This window comes from Gallinula chloropus (assembly GCF_964237585.1).
Source record: "Gallinula chloropus genome assembly, chromosome: 15".
NCBI lineage: Eukaryota > Metazoa > Chordata > Aves > Gruiformes > Rallidae > Gallinula > Gallinula chloropus.
The window spans coordinates 11,540,589-11,560,068 of record NC_140100.1 but is presented as its reverse complement, the minus strand read 5'-3'; the positions used below and the strand labels follow the sequence as shown (position 1 = coordinate 11,560,068).

General features: G+C 50.5%; 1 protein-coding gene across 2 annotated transcripts in view; it reads right to left on the bottom strand.

Moving 5' to 3' along the window:
- NPRL3 (NPR3 like, GATOR1 complex subunit) overlaps positions 1 to 19,480 on the bottom strand; it is a 33,258-nt gene that overhangs the window by 4,774 nt on the left and 9,004 nt on the right. For both annotated transcript variants that reach the window (XM_084271058.1, XM_084271057.1), the window contains exons 5-9: positions 13,761 to 13,898; positions 12,918 to 13,074; positions 11,057 to 11,163; positions 9,678 to 9,807; positions 1,804 to 1,993 (exon numbers count right to left, since the gene is read on the bottom strand). In XM_084271058.1, coding sequence (XP_084127184.1) covers positions 1,804 to 1,993; positions 9,678 to 9,807; positions 11,057 to 11,163; positions 12,918 to 13,074; positions 13,761 to 13,898 — 722 coding nt within the window. The remainder of the gene's footprint in view (positions 1 to 1,803; positions 1,994 to 9,677; positions 9,808 to 11,056; positions 11,164 to 12,917; positions 13,075 to 13,760; positions 13,899 to 19,480) is intronic.

Sequence of the window (19,480 nt, the reverse complement as noted above, 5' to 3'; positions counted from 1 at the left end):
AACATGGAAAGCCTAACAGCACAGAAGGTGGGAGCAGACAGAGAGGCCAAGAAGCAATATCCTCTTGTGAGCGAGCCAGAAAAAGCAGATTGCAGCCTTATCTGACTCACAGTCCAAGATTTTTGCCCTAATTCATGACTTCTGTAAAGCTGAAAGTTGTACAGAGAATCTCCCCTGATACCCAGCCTCAGTGGTGCTCTGAGATGGCTGCTCCTGACTGGAAGAGAAGAAGGTCATGAGGAGTAGTCAGCATGGATTCACCAAGGGAAGATCGTGCTCGACCAATCTCATAGCCGCCTATGATCTCATCACCAGCTGGGTGGATGGAGGGAGAGCAGCAGATGTCATCTACCTTGACTCAGCAAGGCTTTTGATACTGTCTCCCATGACATCCTGATAACAAAGGACAGGCTGGAAAGCTGGGCAGGGAGAAACCTAATGAAATTCAACAAAAGCAAGTGTAAAGTATTGCAGCTAGGGAGGAATAACCATCTATATCAGTACAGGCTGGGGGATGACCTGCTGGAGAAGAGCTCTGTGGAGAAGGACCTGGGGGTCCTGGTTGATGACAGGTTGGCTATGAGCCAGCAGTGTGCCCTGGGGGCTGAGAGAGCCAATGGGATCCTGGGATGCATCAGGAAGAGTGTGGCCAGCAGGTCTAAGGAGGTGATCCTCCCCCTCTACTCTGCCCTGGTCAGGCCCCACCTGGAGTGTTGTGTCCAGTTCTGGGCTCCCTGGGATAAAAAAGACAGGGATCTCCTGGAGAGAGTCCAGAGGAGGCTACAAAGATGATTAAGGGCCTGAAGCATCTCCCCTGTGAGGAAAGGCTGAGTGAGCTGGGGCTGTTCAGCCTGGAGAAAAGAAGACTAAGGGGGGACCTTATTAATGTTTATAAATATCTTAAGTATGGGACACAGGGGGAGATGGCCAGCCCCTTTTCAGTGTCTGTGGGGACAGGACAAGGGGCAATGGCTGCAAGTTGGAGCACAGGGAGTTCTGCACCAATGTGCAAAGAACTTTTCCCCAGTGAGGGTGAGGGAGCCCTGGGACAGGCTGCCCAGGGGGTGTGGAGTGTCCTTCTCTGGAGAGATTCAAGACCCATCTGGACACCGACCTGTGCAATATGAGCTGGGGAGCTGCTTTGGCAGGGGGTTGGACCCAATGAGCTCTCGAGGTCCCTTCCAACCCCTGTGATTCTGTGAAAGTTGGGGATTTCAGCATTGTATCTGATCTATCTTCCTGAAAAAATGCTTTCCTGGCACCCTCCTGAAGAAGGGCACTAAGGAAATTAAGGAAGCCAGGAGATGTAAATGGAAATCAGCCATCTGCAAGAGCACAGCTTGCTCTGTGCCTCCCTAGGCACTTGACAGCCCTGAGGAGCCAGCGCTGCCTGGAACAAATTCTCACAACTTCAGGTCTTCTCCTGAAAACTGAGGTTCTGGCTGTAACAGCAGCACAGCCAGGGGAACACAGCAGCTCCTCGAGTCCAGCAAGAAGGTCAGAAGTTACTTTGCAGAAACAGAAGTACCTCTGAGAAAAACATTTCACATGACCACACAAGACCTTGGCAAATTACAAGGTACTACTTGTTTTTAAAAACAGCAATTTAAACTTTGAGAGCTCTTAAAACGTTCACCAACACCCAGCTCTAAGTTTAAGAAAGGCTGGGCCCAACGAGCCAGCTCTCCAGCAAAGAGGAGGAGTTGTCTCTTGACCAAGGCCTGACTGATTACCCTGGGCATGGGTAAGGGAAGCTCTACAAGCGGGCTGTAGTCTGAAGGGCAGAGAAAAGCGTGCTCATACTTGGAGAACCAAAGCTGAGAGCATTGGGGGTGCTTAGACTCCGGCCTCCAACTCTGGCAGTAAAGGGCATGTCTTCATCTTGGGCTCGGAAGTCCTCCTCGTTCGGTGGCACCATCAGACAGACGTAGGTGTGAAGCTGAATAAGAAGCCGGTGCTGGAGCATCCATATCACCATCTGAATGAGCTGCGTCTGCAGAGTAAGGGACGTGGTGTTAAACGCTGGTGAAATAAAGCGCCGGAGAAGCCGCACAAAGGTCAAGCTTCGTGACTAAGGAGTCACAAGGAGAATCATTTCCCACCCCACACAAGTTCTATCTCCTCTCCAATCACAAACAAGGTGACCAGGCGCACATGTTCATCACGCCCAAAGCTGCTGTGGATGCTCAGGCTGTAACCAAGCCTTTGATGCTCAACATGTCTTTACACAACACTGCCCAGCACAGCCAGTGTCCTCACACAACCCATCCCTGCCCCGCGCCGCGGCCCCAGCACCCACTGCCTTCCAGCAGAGCAGCCCAACGCCTCACCACGTAACTCCACGGCCGTGCAAGTGGGGCCACTCCACCCCAGCTGGAGCTGTGCTGGCCTCTCCTCACACAGCCAGTTTAGTAGGTGCTAAAAACTCTATGAGGGGTCCTCCTGAGCTGCCAGGCAGGTGCAGGCCCTGGCACAGGTGGCCAGAGTGTCACCCCCAGATCAGTGTGCCGGTTTCTGAACAAGACACGCTACAACCACTTCTCACCAAAGGGTTCATCCCAGCACAGCCAGAGTAAAGTTCAGGAGCCCCGGAAAGCCAGGGAGAGGGCAGGATGACAGGGAGGAGCTGAGGCAACCCAGACAGGGACCCAGAAGTAGGAGCTGCTTGCCCTCAGATGGGAAACTGCTGCAAAGCCATGGAGAGACCCCAGAGACCAGAGCCACACAGGGACACACCACCGAGCAGCAGAAACTCTGGCAAGAGGCAGCAGCTGCCCACTGCCGAGTCGTCCCCACTCACTGCACAGGGTTAACATGCCCATTTGCTCACCATCCCTCTGCAATACAAGGACAGACAAGCTTCTAAAGGCACCCAGGTTTTAGGGTGCAAGAGTTTCAGACATGCTGAGAGGCGATGCTCATGTGAAACAGGCAGGACACCTCTGTGTCACTGTGGCTGACGACCTGCACAATGTCCCCGGAGCAGTGCCGGAAGCAGGGGACAGAGTGAGGACGGGTATTTGGGGTATTTGTAGGTTCTTGGCACGGGCTGCGTGCTGGAGGTTTGGAGGAGCATTCAAAATGCATCATTGTGCCCGAACTTCTGCACAAAAAGCCTTTTCATATGACTGCAGGCAACCCTTCACATAGCTATGAGCTCTGACAACACCGAGAAAACCTGACAGGGGATTTCATAGCAACCAGCACTGTTTTGGTGAGTGAGCCACACACAGAATGAGCTCAGGCTCCGAGCAGGAAGCTGGCTGTGCTGCGTTCATCATCAGTCTCATGGGCCAAACCTCAATAAAAGGCCCAAACAGAAATTCATCAGCCCACGTACTGTCCTTTCTCCACAAACCTGACACCCCCCAGCTCCTCCTCCGCTATCAGATCACAAAAGAAACAGGTTCTGTTTGCAGACAGCCCCCACCCTGCCTTTCCAGGAACTTCCACTCTGGGGGCTGAAGGGATTTGAATCTTTAAACACGCTGTCTGGGGTCTCCTTCAAACACATCCTCTTCCGAAAAGACGCAATTCCTGTCACACGATTCAGACAATCCACAAAAGAGGAGGGTGGCCAGAGAGCCCAAACACCCCATGCTTGGCCAGCACCCCGAGCAGCCTGGCAGAGCGAGGCGGCTTACGCCACAGATCACACTGCTACAAACGCAACCCCCAGGGCACGGGCCTGGGTGAAAACACCTCTCATTTGTTTTACTTAAATCCCCGGCCCACTGGCACGCAGCACTGGCCCATTAGCTAATTTCACAGCAAATGAACGAGGTCTGCATGGCTGAGGGCACAAAACAACCCTGGAAAAATCCATCTGACATCTGACCTACATCTCCCCCCCCCCCCGTTCAACCTGAAGCCATTCCCTCCCGTCCTGTCGCTTGTCACCAGAGAGAAGTCAGACTGATCCTGACATCTCTGCAGCCACCTTGTGGGTAGCTGGAGAGAGCGATGAGGTCTCCCCTCAGCTTCCTTTTCTCCAGACTGAACACCCCCAGCTCCCTCAGCCACTCCTCACAGGACTTGTGCTCTAGCCCCTTCTCCAGCTTCATCCCCCTCCTCTGGATGCAACCCAGCATCTCAACGTCCTTCCTGTAGTGCGGGGCCCAAACCTGGACACAGCACTCGAGGTGCAGCCTCACCAGAGCTGAGCACAACAGAACCACTGTGCCTGCCCTACTCCTGCTGGTCACACCGTTCCTGACACAAGCCAGGATGGTGTTGGGCTTCTTGGTCCCCCGGGCACACTGCCAGCTCATGTCCAGCTGGCTGCACAACACCCCCAGGTCCTTCTCCCCTAGGCAGCTCTCCAGCCACTGCCCCAGGCCTGCAGCGCTGCTGGGGGTTATTGTGACCAAAGTTTAAGACCCGACACTTGGCCTTGCTGGCCTCTGCCCATCAATCCAGCCTGCCCAGGTCCCTCTGCAGAGCCATCCCACCTTCCAGCAGATCCACAACCACATAATTTGGTGTCATCTGCAAACTCACAGAGGATGCACTTGATCCCCTCATCCAGATCGTTAATGAAGATGTTAAACAGGAGTGGCCCAGCCCCGAGCCCTGGGGAACATCACTTGTGACTCTATTTTCACAGAGGAGGTCTAGCAGAAGCTTTGCTCCCATGTTTTGCTGCTTGTCTCGCAAACACTGAATTTATATCCATTCTGATCTGCTCCTCTTGATGAAGCCAGACAGCAGAGAGGGCTTCCCAGCACCATCTGCGCTGCCCTGGCTGTCGGAAACACCTCTCCTCACTCCATGGTACGGGGCCATCTCAGTGCTGGGGCTCAGTCTGCTCAATTAGCTGGGCTCCTTGCTGAAACCCGAAAGGGCCAAGAGGAGCTTCCCAGGCAAGGGTCTACTGCTCAGGCATCAGCTGCCACTGTAGGAAGCCACAGCCAGCCTGCTTCAGCTGTGAAACGCCAGAGGCATGAAGGAAACACAAAAGGGAACATTTGTTGTTACTTAATTTAACTAACAATCAACCCTAAATTTCATCCATACTCCTTTCATCCTTCCCATCTCCCCACTCTGCCTCTTTCCAGGCTGCTCGGAGGGGGCTGTATCTGCCGCGGTGTCCGGCACGGACCAGCTCACAGCCGTTCCCTTTTTCTCCCATCTCAGGGTGCAGCGGGCCTGGGGTGAAGTTAGGGAGTGAGTGCTGTCATGCCCTGCTGACAATGCCCTGCTTTGTGCTTCCTGCCCAAAGCAGAGAGGATGCTTCAGCTTCTGAACACACAGGCGCTATCGTCAGCCCAGCTGGGCAGCCCGGGACAGCCAAAGGAGAGCTTGGCTCGGAGAGATGAGATCCAGCATTTGTTCTTTTCTCCCCTCTCCCAGATAACACATTCAAGAAAACACATTTCCTGCAAGGATTCTTTAAGGCTGTTTCTTTCCCAGCCCTAAGAAGCTAAGGAAAATACCAGGGTAACTGGGGACTAGCAACGGGTTCAGGAAAGTGAAGGGAAAAGAGCAGCCCAGAAACACGCAGTCCTCACTGATTTCCCGTTACATACCCTGCAGTTACAGCACAGCTCCATCCTGGGACACGTGCTCTGTTTGAGGCGTGACGTGAGACCTCAGCGCTCCTTAGCTCAGCAGGACAGCGCCTTCCCAGCAGATGTGTGCTGAAACTCACTGCCTTTTATCGCCCTAACCATGCTCTTCTGTGAGCATCAGGTCAGCTCCTAAAACTCCCCATGTTACAGCAAACAGGCCCTGCAGACCCTGGTACCACAGGACATGTGGTACCACAGGTACCACAGGTACCACACGACATCTTAACTATGAGGAAGCAGCTGTGAACTCTGATGTCATTGAGCCCATCACCGTTCCCTCCATTTAGGCCTAGAAAACTGCATTTTATTGTATTTTTAACTTGCCACACTGAACCCCCCTGATTTTATACCCAGTCCAACTGCATACACATGCACCTTAATACTTCTTCCACATCTCTGCCAACAAAAGACCCCAAGCCCCCTGATGCCTTCCAGATGCCCGGCCCACCCGTCTGGTTCACAGCATCCCCAGGAAGCCACAGGCACCTACCTATTCAGTAGCTGCAGGCAGCTCCCCCCCTCCCAGCCCCGACGTACCCGCTCCTTTCCCACCGAGCTGCTACACAAAGCACAGCACGTTTCCCGGACGTGTAAGGCAGAGGCCCTGCTCCCAACAGCACAGACAGACTCACTGAACAACAGTGAAAACCCGAGCGCATTGTGTCCAGCAGCAGCGGTCATACTTTCCCATCTGGTTTTTTTCACAGTTCTCCGAGCCCCATCAAGAGGGAATTACATCACCACGATAACACCAGCACTCATTCTGATAAGGAGCTGTGCCCCAGCGAAGGGGATGCAGGGAGGAAATGGGATGTTGAATTCACCTCCGTACAGACTTTCTGCCTTACAGGCAGAAAGGTCCCTCCCACTAGTCCATGTCTGTTCCTCAAGGCAGCGTTAGAGACATTAGACGTTCTTCTGCACTGACAAACTAGCTGAGGCCATTAATGCCCGGAGGAGGGGAAGCCACAGGCATCATCCCTGTCTCTTGGTTTGCAAAGAAACGTAGCACAGAGCAGCTGGGTGAGGAAACGCTGGAATGACAGGAAGAAAGCCTGGCACTGGAAAGCTGTCAGAGCCTTCCTGCATCAGCTGCCGTGCCCAGCACAGGCATGCTGACAGTGAGCATGGGCTCACCACAAGGTTTGAGGTCCCCAGATGTGACATGAGGTCATGAAAGGCTGTGCTCCACCCCAAACACCAGCAGAGCTCTGCTCTGGTGGGCACTGTGTTGCCATCAATGCTGAGCCACATGCGAGAGGGGAGTGCAGGGGAGTGCCACCAGGCACAGGCAAAAGGAAGGACAGCCGTTGGGGTAGGGTAGGGGGGAGACATGCTGCTGTTTTGCCAGCAAAAACATGAGAAAAGATTTCCCAACCGTGTCAGCTCACCAGATCTCCTCTCATGCTGGTAAGATCCAGCACCAGCAGCATGAGCCAAGTTGGCCCCTGGTCAGGATGGTCCCAGGATGCGCTGGACTGAGTCAGGGTGGCACCACACAGCTGGGTGCAGCTGACAGACAGCTCACCGCTCTGAAAGAGGAAAGTAGCTCCTGCTCTCCTCACTCAGGTCCCCAGCTGCAGAAGTGCCTCCCTCACCCTGCACCAGCTCTGGAGCTCGCTGGATCTCCCCAGCAGCCAGTTCCACTTGCCAACCCAGCAGAGAGCTTGTGCGGCTGAAACAAGCAGATAGAATCAAGCTGGGCAGGAGCCAGCGCTCCTGAAAAGGGAAGAGGGAAATGAGGAAGGCACATACACACACCTGAGAGTGGAACAGAAAAGCAGGGCTGCCTCCTCTCAGCAGCACTGAGACACCATCAGAACAGCCGAGGTGCTGGTGTAGCCACATCCTCACACTGCTGCAACTCTGCCATCAAACCAGGCAGGTCAGACCCAGAAAAAGGGAAGCTACCACAGATCTCTACACAAATGCCAATCAATTAAAAGCACAAGACCACTGATAGATATACAGCAACCAGAAACTTCAGCTGCAATACACTGCTTGTCACCACGGGCATGAAACAAGCTCAAGGAAGATTCGTGCCTCTGGCACAGGGCTGGGAGCACTCACAGGACGTTCCCACCTACCCAGCAGCCTCTGAAAGCAGAGTGCAGCCACACATGCCGAATTGGTCCTGTTGCTCTTGCTAAGGATACTGCAGGTTTATACCTCCTACAAGCTGAAAAATACCACAGTCCCCCAGGTATGAAAATGGCAGCATCACGTTTTGTTCATCTATGCAAAGGAATGGAGCAACTCCACCCAGGCAGCAGTGGGCAAACAAAACCAGCCATCCCCTTTCCAACCAAGCAGTATGACTTCGTATAAAGACAGGAGGAAAGGCTCTTCAACAGCTTTCCAATTTTGTATCTTGGACCTCAGTAACACCTTCCATATTCTCTGCCCATCCAAAGCATGTGCCTAAAGGAGGGAGCAAGTGCCATGCTCAAGACAAGAACCAAGCGGGATGGACGCCGTGAGGTTGTAACGATCCCTGCCACAAACACAGCCCTTCCCACAGCGCTGCCCTTCTGGCATGGGTGACCTTCAGAAACATGGACAGCACAGTCAGCACGATGAAACACACCAGATAACCAGCTACTAGTGAAAATCTTCCAAGTTAAGAACCCCCGAAACACAAACATCCCCTCCTGTGTACACAAACAGTAAAATTACAGTGAAAGGTCCCAAGTTTGTTAGGTTTTTCCACAGGCAAAGCAAACACAATTTGACAATATTTACAGTTCAGAGTACAGCATCTTTCATCTGTCATCTGCCATCCTTCCCCACACACTGGAAGGATGATGGGAACAAACTGCGCTGCTGGCTTCAGGAGCCCACCGTGCACTGCTGAATGTCTGACGAGCACTCTGAAAGAGCCACCTGAGCACTCCAACAGCTCCAGCAAACAGCGATCACACGCTGCTCTCTCATGGCATCACTGCAGCAGTAAGCAGCAGGCTTTGTTTGTGTGTTTAAACAAAAGCAGGACGCCTGAGAATAACCAGAAGTATTGATGTATTAAGACAATAATTAGTTTTAAAAGGAGTATGGAGAAGAATGATGCCTCCTGAAGGTGCTGCTGCTCAGATAAAACTAATGCTATTAATTCAGCCTCAGTTTTCAAGGCAGAGGTTTGTCTGTAGCTACACTGAAGAACTGGCAGCGCTCCTCCCCTGCCCCCCAAGGCGGCAGCTGACCTGAACATACTATTGGGATTAGATGCTCCATCATTAGTTATCGTTACCTCTGATCATAACCTCTGCCAACCTGTAATTACAACCAGTGCTCCTCTCACAACTGTGCCCGTATACAAACCGATGCTAATCCCCAAATGGTGGCTAAATTCACACAGCCAGCAAGTCACCCAGTAGGAAGGGCAGCAAACAGCACCATGAGAAATCAGCTAAAGGAATCCGCCTGCGCTCCCTCGGCCGCAGCGAGCTGTGTTCGGAGGTCTAAGCTTCTTCATCGGGGAATGTATCAGCCAGGGGACCTCACGTTACAGAGCTCTCTCCTGCCTTTCACCAGTTCCCAGGAATGCCACAAGCTGTGATCTATGTGTAAGTAAAACAGCACACAAATCCAAAACGCCTGTGTGACTGTCCTGAATTGGGACATGACAACGCGAGTGCTGTAACACATGGAGCTCTGCTTCCCGCAACAGCCTTTCAGCAATTCCCCTTCCCTACCAGAAGGTAAGCAAATAGACAGTTTGCTTTTATAGCCAGGCTGTGAACTCACACCAGATGGAATATAAGAAAATCAAGAGTCCTTGTGAGGAACCCACAAACTTGCACTCTGCCCTGCTCATTTACAACAGCGTTGAGCAGCCCAAATGGAGTTTCAGTTTTCCCTGCGGTATCACTCAAGGCAAAGAAACATTCTGGTTTTTCCTTACAATTGTGCTTTGCCAGCACAGAGTGCCCAGCGTCACCCTGAACACCACCACAGCTTTTTGGCAAGTGGCTGTGAAACAAGAAGGGATTCGGTTGGAAACAGAGGAATTGGCAAGTTCAAAACCTGCAGTCGCAGGCTCCTGGCTGGGTACTGCGGGAGCAGCACCATTCCTTGTTCTCATGTGCTCTTGTGCGCCCCCCATCTCACCTCCTGCACGGGCGGTGCCAACGGGTTCTTGAACTCTGAGAGCGACACTGGGAGGGAGAACTTGGAAAGCATCGACGGCAGGTTGTGGCCCCGGAACTGACAGGAAAACGCGTCTGCTAACGGAGAGTAACTAGGGAAAAGAGAGAAAGGCAGAAATCGGTTTTGTATCGCTGCTCAGTGTAACTTTTCTCCATTTAAGCGTTACAGGAGTGCCGATTCCCACATCAAATATCCTGGGATCTACAGAAACAGTGAGGATCGTTCACAGTGTGCTGCACCCTGTAAAAGCAAGCAAGCAGCTTACACACTGTCATCCTGGCATTACGTTCAGCTCCAGTAGATACTCGAGCTGTGGAGGGAATTCAGGGGAGGAAAATTAAAGTTATAGAAAGTCTAGACCTGCGCAGTCTCTGATCAAAGAGACCAGGATGGGCAGTTGATAGAAGCCAGGGATGGGCAGGCTATACAGATGATCTCTGAACACACAAAATGCAGCCACAGATGTGACTGCTCTCCCTGCCTGCGCTGCCAGGACAAGCAGCAGGACAAGTAAGGGAGAGTCAAGTAAAATATTAAGAAAACTGTCTATCTTAGGATTTCTGTCTACAAAGGTCTCAGAGAACAGCACTGCCATATATGACCCAGGCACAGCTGTTCCCAAATGACCTCAAGGTACTTTCCAGCCCTATTCTTAGACTTCCGTCACAGAAGTTTTGATTTAAAACTATTTTCCTATAACCGAGTTCTAACACAGATTCTAAAAATGTCTCAAAATCCAAGAGAGAAAGGGCTGCCAATCTTCAGTGGAGCTAAAACACCACCTTCTGCCTCCACATCTTCCTTGCATTGCCGCTGCCTGCTCTCGAAATGGCCACGCTGGCTTTGGTCTGCGAGAAGGCAAGCCTGTATAAAATGCCATCATGTGAAATGTGACAACAGTGAGAGCAGCACTACCCTGACTTGCTATTTCTGGTTAACTTCAGGTGATGCTGTGTGCCAGGTACACAGCCAGTCCTACAAAACATTCATTTAACTTAATCAGGAAGTATTTGGGTTTGGAAATGGTTCTGTATCGCTTTGGGTTCGTGCGGCCTTTCTGATACGGACACTCAGTGAGCAAGCACAGAAAAACCACTAAAAATAGCTTCACAGGGTAAACACAGCTTCCCAGGCCCCATCACTGCAGCAGCGTATCGATCTGCTGCGACGCTCCTTCCTGCCGCACACAAACAGCTTTGCCACTGCGGGCAGCTGTCTGTGCTCTGCACGGCCCCCCAAGCTCACGCCGTGAGAAAGGTCCCACCGTGTTTCAGGAAGAGGGGAGGAAAGCACATCTGCACTGCTCACCACCCCCTTGCTGCAGTCACCCTTCTACTTACAGGCAGACGCTGGCGTTTGGAGAGAGCATGTAGACATTGTTTTCACACAGCGGATAAATAATAATCGCTTTTCCCCAGTAAACAAGATGTGCAGCAAGCTGGAAAACCTGCAGTGAAAAAACTAGAATTAGGAGAGGAAAAAAGCCAAAATCAAGCTCTCAGCAGGAGTTCCATAGCAGGACAGAAAAGTCTTGTTTGAGCCACAGGGGAAAGAGAATGTTCCATCCTTCACCCCAACTTCAGAATAAATTCAGGGTTTAATGTAACATGTGGCACATCAAAAGGCATTTGACAAGGTTATGAATTTCCAGAGGTTTGCTTCACATTTCTAAGCAACCTGGTATTCCTGCACTAATGGGATGTCATCAAACTCTGTCAACAGAAGTTTGGTTACTTTTCATGCCCCAAAATCCTATTGTTATTCATGCACAAAGTGCATTAAGTGTTATACATGAAAAATCCAAGCACAGAATCAGCCTCTAAAATACAAAGGAAAGCAACAGTCTTTCTAGTGCACTGAGATACTTAAGTAATGAGTTACACCAAGTATTTAAATGTGTTAAACAAGTCGGTGGTTGTTAATGGCTCTGGGAGAGCCACATAAATAGCGTCTACGAGACATAAAATCTGGCTTGTATCATTAGGTGCATTTAACCTGGCTTTTTTGTGGAGAACAAAGGTAGAGAAGGGAATTTCCAGAGTCCATCCCACAGCTACACAGTGCCAAGTAATGCCACAGACCACTGTCAGCAGACCTGGGAATTTTACTGCAGAACAGGACCCTTCCCTTCACATAAGGCGCAGGCATATGATCTGGAGCACTTGCCACGACAAGCACGGTGTTCTCCTGTCACACACAGCACGTAATACATCCCCAGGTCTCATCTGAGCCTTAGGAGCATGAAGCAGCACTCCCTCTCCTGCATCATCTAATGCACTCATCGGGCTTGACAAGCGAAGGGCCAGGGTGACCACAGGCATCGTCTCTTGGTGGCTTTGTGTCTCACATGACTGCCAGAGCCTCGTCCTCTCCACTGGCACAAGCTCCCCTTTTCAAGGGCCCACCACATCACCCTGAGCAATTCCGATCCAAGGTCTGTCTGTCTGTGCTGGGAAGGCATTCCCACAGAGCTGCTGGCACAGACACCCCAGGTCAGGGTTTCTGCCCAAGCCACAGCTAGAGCTTCATCCCAGGACCCTGCAAAATCCACACACCGATGTACTAAGGGGGCTGGCAGGAGGGTTCACACAGGGCTGACAAGCTCTTTCCTAGGAAGGATGTTGTCAGACCCACAGCACACAGCAGCATTTGGCCATGGCAGCTCTAAGCTCTCACTTGCGTTCTGGGTACCTCCATCTCCAGAGACACAAACGTGGCAGAACGGAGGCAGAACAGAGGCAGACCACCACCATTACATCAGGAGTGCTCCTTGCTCTGGTTTTAACTACCTAGTGGGAGGCACAGAGGAAACAGGTGCTCTCGGTGGAAGATGGGAAATTCCCATTAGATACTAGGAATGTTCTTCCCTCTGATGCTGGTCAGACACTGGCCCAGGCCCAGAGAGGCTGTGGAAGGTGTCCTGGAGGTATGGTGACTCTGAGCAGCCAAGGCCCTGAGCAGCAGTACAGACCAGAGACTTGCAGACACCCCTGTTACCTCACAGCAACCCAGGACTCAGATGCAGCCTGTCAGACACAGCTGCTGCACCCCCTCCAGCCCTTCCCCATGCCCTACAGCTCATGCTTTCACCCCACTCACACAGAGAGAAGCGAGAAGCTCACACCCCACAGACACCCACCAGCACCCAGGAACACCTTGTGATTTAAAAGAATTGCAGCTGCTGCTGACAGCTCCCCATACCTGCAGCAACGCCAGGTCAGCATCTTGAGCCAACTGCTGCAAATTCTTCACAGCAGAGGTAGTTTTAATTACTCTCACCAGGGCAGGAGAGCAGTCCAGCGGGAGCTCGTTAAGCAATGACTTCTCATCATTTAAAAGTAATAAGGCATGGTATGGCCTGCAGAAAAAGGAATATATTTGCACAGTAAACTAACTTTTCCTGAAGACTTTGTTATCCTCAGACCATCACACCCGGTCAGTCTACCCACAAAAAGAACTTGTAATGTCACGGGTTCGGAATAAGCTTATGTTTATGTCACAAGGTACGATGCTCCCATTAGAAGGGAATGGGGGGATTATGCAGTAGCTGGATACACACAACTGAGCCAGAAGAACTACCCTGAAACCTACTCACCTGCATTACCAAAATACAGAATAGAACAGAAGAAAAAAGCAAGACTTAATTATTTTTGCAGATAAAAAGCTGTAAACATGGAAAGCGGGAAATCGGATACCACAGGCACTGGGCTCTCTTTCCTCTAAAAGCAAAACGACTTCTGGGTCAACAGGGTAAGACAAACACACCATTTGTCTGACTGGGAACAGCACGGAGCGCTCTGGCAGGGTCACCTCCCATTTTCAGTACAACCCCACAATGTACACACAAATGCTGCGGCTTCACGCCCCCACAGATGCAGCTGGGTTACAGTACTGCAGGATCAGCTTCAGGGAGTCCTGTCTCAGGCCATATTCCCCCCAACTACCATCTTCCCCTGACATCTGTGCCAGCATGGACATCTGCAGCACCACAGTGCTGCTCCTGGGAGCAGCAGCCACACTCTGAGGGACAGAGCTTACCCTTACCTGATGGATTTCAGGCTTCTCTCGATTGCTTCGGGAGGTATAAAGTTTGTGGCAACATAATGGATTTTATGAGGCAGGCAGAAGCTCACTTCCAGCCAGTTGTTGATATGTAAACGGACCACCCCTGTCGTGCAGAGACTAAAATAGGAAGAAGATAAATACATACAGCATTTAGCATGCAGAACAAATGACAACAGCGATCCAGATTCACCCCAGGACAAGCAAAGGCTGAACGTACCCTGCCTGTCCCTACTGGCAGAGGAGGGGCTGATTCCCAGCTGCAAGCGCTGCCTCACCTGGTATTACAGAGCATCGTCCCCTATGAGGCTTGGGGGGATTCACGAGATTTCACTCAACTGATCGGCTGCTGCAGCAGTATCTCAGGTTGAAAGAGTTTCTGGAGGACCTACTGCAGGGAACTGGAAAGTGCCCTAGACCTGGGCTGCAAAGGGCAAAGATGAATCAGGCACAGTGCCTTCCTCACCAATTTCCTTCTTCCACCCCAAGGAAAGAGAAGACAAGATGTCTCTGCTGGGCAGTGTTATGGGCACCCTGTTTCCACAGGCTCCTTTGGTTCTGCTGAGGTTGGTTGTTTTCTACTACCCTGCTCCTACTTGTCACATGAAATCACAAATGTGCTCGTTAAATGGCTTCTTCACGCTAGGAAACAAGAGGGACTAAGCTTAGCCTCTGAGCTGGCTTCAGACAACAGGGCCAGAGTGGGAACAATGGCTGTCAGGAACAACAGTAACACCTGATGCTCATGCTCAGCCTGAAAGCAGCTATAAGCCTCTTTCAGCGGAAAGCCCTGGGACACTGGGAGATTAGAGCCTGAACACCCTCCAGGTAGCTTTACACAAGGCTCTAAATCCAGGTAACAGGTGAAACGTACCTCAGTAGGTAACTGTATTTACTTTAAAATCGAGTAAAGATGGCTAGCAGGGGTAAGGAGCTACCCTGGGCACCCCCCAACAGCGCTGCCCAGCCCGCAGGCAGGAGGCGCTGGCCTTGGAGCTGCTCTGCTGGAGGCAGAGGCAAGGCCCACTGCCTGGCCACAGCTCTGAGCTAGGAGCACAAGGGAGTGTGCGCATAAGCAAGAGCTCGTCCTGTCTGCACCAGAGAGCTCGGTTTCTCAATGCATCCTCGGGGTTAGATTCAGTTCCAAGAGATTATTTTCTTTCTTGGGCTAAAATAAAACTTGTAAGTTTGCAAGTTCCAGTCCCAGCTTTAGATTCGAGTGCACTGAGGCCCGCAGTATGGTTTTTGTTTCAGTAGCGCCCATGAATTTCCCCTCTACACAAAACAGACTGAAAAACATGCCAGGAACAGGCTGGAAGCAAAGCCATGTCTTGGAAGCTCTTTGTGAGGTGATTTAAATTTCCCTACCTAGCATTCAGCTGCAGGCCACAAGCTGTCAGGCTCTTTCTCAAGTCCATCTGGTTGCACACGGGGGTTTAGAGAGACCTGAGAATTCAGCTTTAAAGCAAAAACATCAGGTAGCTGCGGCTGCCAGCGTAACTATTCCCCAAACCACAGCTGAGCAGTGGGAGAGCAAACACGGTCCCATCCTGCCTCATGATCAGGCCCATTAGGGGAGATCTCACTGCAGCCAGCGCTTCCCAAAAGCAGAGATTGTCCGTTTGTTCTCAAATCCTGCACTGGCCTCTGCAAAATATGCTTTTCAAACTGCAAACAGGGCAGATCACAGAAACACAGACTCACAGAATGGACTGAGTTGGAAGGGACCTTCAAAGGCCATCCAGCCCCACCCTGCAGTGAGCAGGGACATCGTCATGAGATCAGGTCGCTCAGAGCCCCATCAAGCCTGACCTTGAATGTCTCCAGGGATGGGGCCTCACCACCTCTGGGCAGCCTCTGCCAGGGATCTACCATCCTCAGAGTGAAGAACTTTTTCCTGACATCCCCTTTTCTAGTATAAAACCATCACCCCTCATCCCATCGCTTCATGCCCTCAGGAACAATTCTTCCCAGCTTTCCTGTAGCCCTTTCAGGGACTGTCAGGCCGTTATAAGGTCCCCCCGCAGCCTTCTCTTCTCCAGGCTGAACCAGTCCAGCCCTCCCAGCCTGGCTTCACAGGAGAGGTGCTCCAGCCCTTACATTCTGTACGTTTTTGTTTTTTCTTTTTAAAAGGAACTGAAAGGACAAATCCACCATCTCTGGTGTTACCACCTCACCTGACCAGCACCTCCAAACCCTGAAGGAACACGTGGAGCAAACACCTCCGGTTTCCCTGCATTACACCAGAACACACAACTCCAGTGCCACTGCTTATCCCACCAGTGGACAGACAAAGGTTGATTCTCTCAGAACATGTGAAGGCAAAGGGTGTCCTCAAGCAGTAGTTATCCACACTCACAAGGGAAAACATGACAGTAAATGAGCAGGACAAGCAAGTTAAGAGGCTGCCTGAAAGCTCCTGGGTTGTTAAAACAGATTACTGAGAAGCAGCAGAGGTCCATGAGAACATGGAACACTTCTGGGATATTTTCGCTGCAAAGTTCAACATTCAGGAAACAGAAAAAAAACAGGGCTGGTTCCTTTCAGTCTCTGGTCCAAGTGCACCAAGGCAGAAGCTTTAATTACATAATTACACTCCCCACAAGATAATTTTGTTTAGTGTGCTATACAACAATAGCCTGGAATTAAAGACAACAAGAAAACCACATTTTCGGTTCTGATCTGGATCTTAATTTCCTTCTACATTTGCATTCAACTGTAAAACATCATGCCTTCGTTACAGCTTGAGGTACATGATTCCTCCTCACCTCCCCCTTCTGGGGTGGAAAATCATTTACATCTCTCATGATTTGACAAGGAATAAGCTACATCCTCCAGTAGCAATGGATGTGACTGCACATAGCAAGCCAACAGAGTTGAATAGCATCACCAGTGTGTGTGCAGAGATCCACCAACACGAACTACAGGCAGGTCACCAAAAGGCAAGTTCAGATCCACACCTGCCTTCATGTTTACAGGTTCCCCATGAGACCATCTATGTGGCAAGCTTTTTACTGGTAGCCTCACAAACGTCCATGGGCTGGTCCCAAGCCAAGGACCAGCAAACCAGAAGCCAGCTTCTTTTAGGGACAGAAGCAAACCAGCAAGAACCAGCAACAGACTTGAATATGAAGAAAACAAGTGTTCAAAGTCGCGTTGAGGAGTCATCTAGCTCCAACTCTTCCTTATCCTTCTTAACCCAAACAAAACTGTGGGGCCAACAGTTGAGGAAGGTGCAGGACCTTGGGAAGGTGAGCACACTGCATTGCACACCGTGAGCCGCGGGGACAAGGTCTGAGCAGCCCAACAGCACCCCTAGAACTGCACAAAGCTTTCAAGGCTGCGGTAGGTACACTGGGAGTTCACAGAGACACCCTCTTGTTCTTTGCTCCTTTTCTTTATTACTCTTCACATTTGGTAGGGATTTTTGCAGCATTGCTGCACCCACACTGTGCTGTAATTCCAAAAGCTCTTTCCAGAGCTGTTATGTTCTATATAAGGGCTGCCTGACCTTCCAAGCATCACTTTACATCTGTCCACACTGAGTTTCCTCTGCTGCCTTATCAGCCAGTGAACTGGTATCCAGAGACCTTGCTGCAGCTTTCTGGTTTTCCCACAGACTTCAAGAGTAACTGGGCAAAACCAGCTGCATCCCCCATGCTCTTAACTGGCTCTTAAACCCTCAAGAAATTCCTTTTTAGCCCAGGAAAACTTTGGTACCATGTTTTTAAAAAAAAACCCTGGTTAGGCAGCTCAGGATGCGCAGTACTGAGGGATGGGTGGTGAGGGGTTGGGATACTGAGGGGACAGCAGAGTGTGAAATCGAGACAAGTAAATAGGAAAAAGCTGTTTAACACCTCTCCAGTACGATCTATGAGACACCTCGTGATGCTCAAAGGAGCAAAGTTCAAAGGAAGGAGAAAGAAACACAGAAACCAGTTAAGCCACCACAGACCTCCTTATCAGAGGATGCTGTGGTTGTTAAATATTTACTCTGGCTCACACGACTGTGGACTAATTCCGGGAAGTGAGATCAGCTGAAGGCTGCTGAATATACAGAAACCACCTCCAGAGCTGCAGGAAGCCAGGGAACATTTTGGGGAGTATCACAGCTCTTTTGCTGAACAGCAGCTGTGAGCCACTGCTCCAGGATGGGAGCCCAGAAGCTGCCAGTGCCCCTCAGAACTGCAGCCTGTTTTTTTCTCATAACTATAGGCAAAAGACAGACAATTCCACCTTCTATTTTATAAGAGTGTGAGGAATTTTTACATCCACACATCTCACTTTATGTCTCCCCTTCTAATGTCAGAAATTAACAGTATGTTTTCTAGATTGCAGGGGTGAGCTCTGGTGTTTATTCTTGGGAGAGGCTGTGACAGCCTGGAGCTATGAAACGGTGTCACATTTCCTTGTACAGGACACACTGACGATCTTCTGGTCAAATAACTGCAGTTAGTTGATATTTTACAGTACACCCACATGAATCACATTTACTAATTCGTTTAATCTCACATAATTATCCCACTTCTCCCTGAGCTGCTGAGATAGGTTATATCTACAAGTGAGTTCAAACCCCACTAGGCTAAAAATGTACAAAGGCTGTTTGTGTATTAAACAAACAAACCAATCCTCCCCAAAACCTTCCATCCTTCCACTTCTATTCCAATATAAAGCAAACAGATGTCTGCTATGAACAGAAGGGTGGTTCACTAGTGTGAAGATAACATATTACCTGAAGCTGCAGGTAAAACTTGGTGAAAGCTGTCTTAATTCCCTCAGCTGAAGAGAGACACCCACTGCAACCCACTGAATGGAGATACCGGCGACTGGACCTTCTCGGCCCTGAAGCCACTGCTTTTTGTTCCACACCAATGCTTGAGTTTGGGGACAAGGTGAACAAAGACTCCCAAATCCATTTTCTAAGCTAATAAAAAAGAAACATAATAGCTTTCTCCATCAGAGGCATAAATGTTCCCAGGATGTTGATTACCTCTGAACCATGGGCTGACTACCACTCTGTTCCTACAGCAGCAATAGCATTACAGTCAAGATGACCTGGCTAGTGATTCCTGCCTTAGGAAACATGGGCATTTCATTCAAAATGCAAGGGACGTTTTGAACGCTAAAAAACTTGTGGTTTTGTACAAAGCAACTTGTTAAGGAACATGTTGGGTCTTGCCTGAAATGCCTCAGCACCATCTACAGGAAGCCCAGGGCTAGGCAGCACCCCTGGAGCAGCCCGCAGCGCTGAGAGCCCTTCCCTGGGAGCTGCAGAAACCAGCAGGCACCGGGAAATGCTGGCTTGAGAGAATCCAAATGGAGAGCTGGGTTCCCATCTGCAATTCAAAGCGCTCTCTCCACTTTGCCATGTTCCCCTGTGCCAAAGGCTATGCCAGAAATCTCTGCGAATTTAAAACAACACGTTGTCACCACATGCATTTGAAGCCTTACCCTTCTCAGCAGTCTTTTCTCCTCTAAAAGCAAACAGACAAAATCTTTCCATCTTTCCTCTTAGGTCATTCTCACTCCTCCACAGTCTCTAGATGTCCCAAATCCTTCTTGACATGTGGTGCCCCACGCTGGACACGGTATTCATTACAGCAGGGGATTTACAATCCTCAGCAGGACTGGTTCCCATCCTACAGATAAGGCTTTTATTTTACCCATTCTTATCTCCTTGCTCTTCCTGCAATCCCATGTCA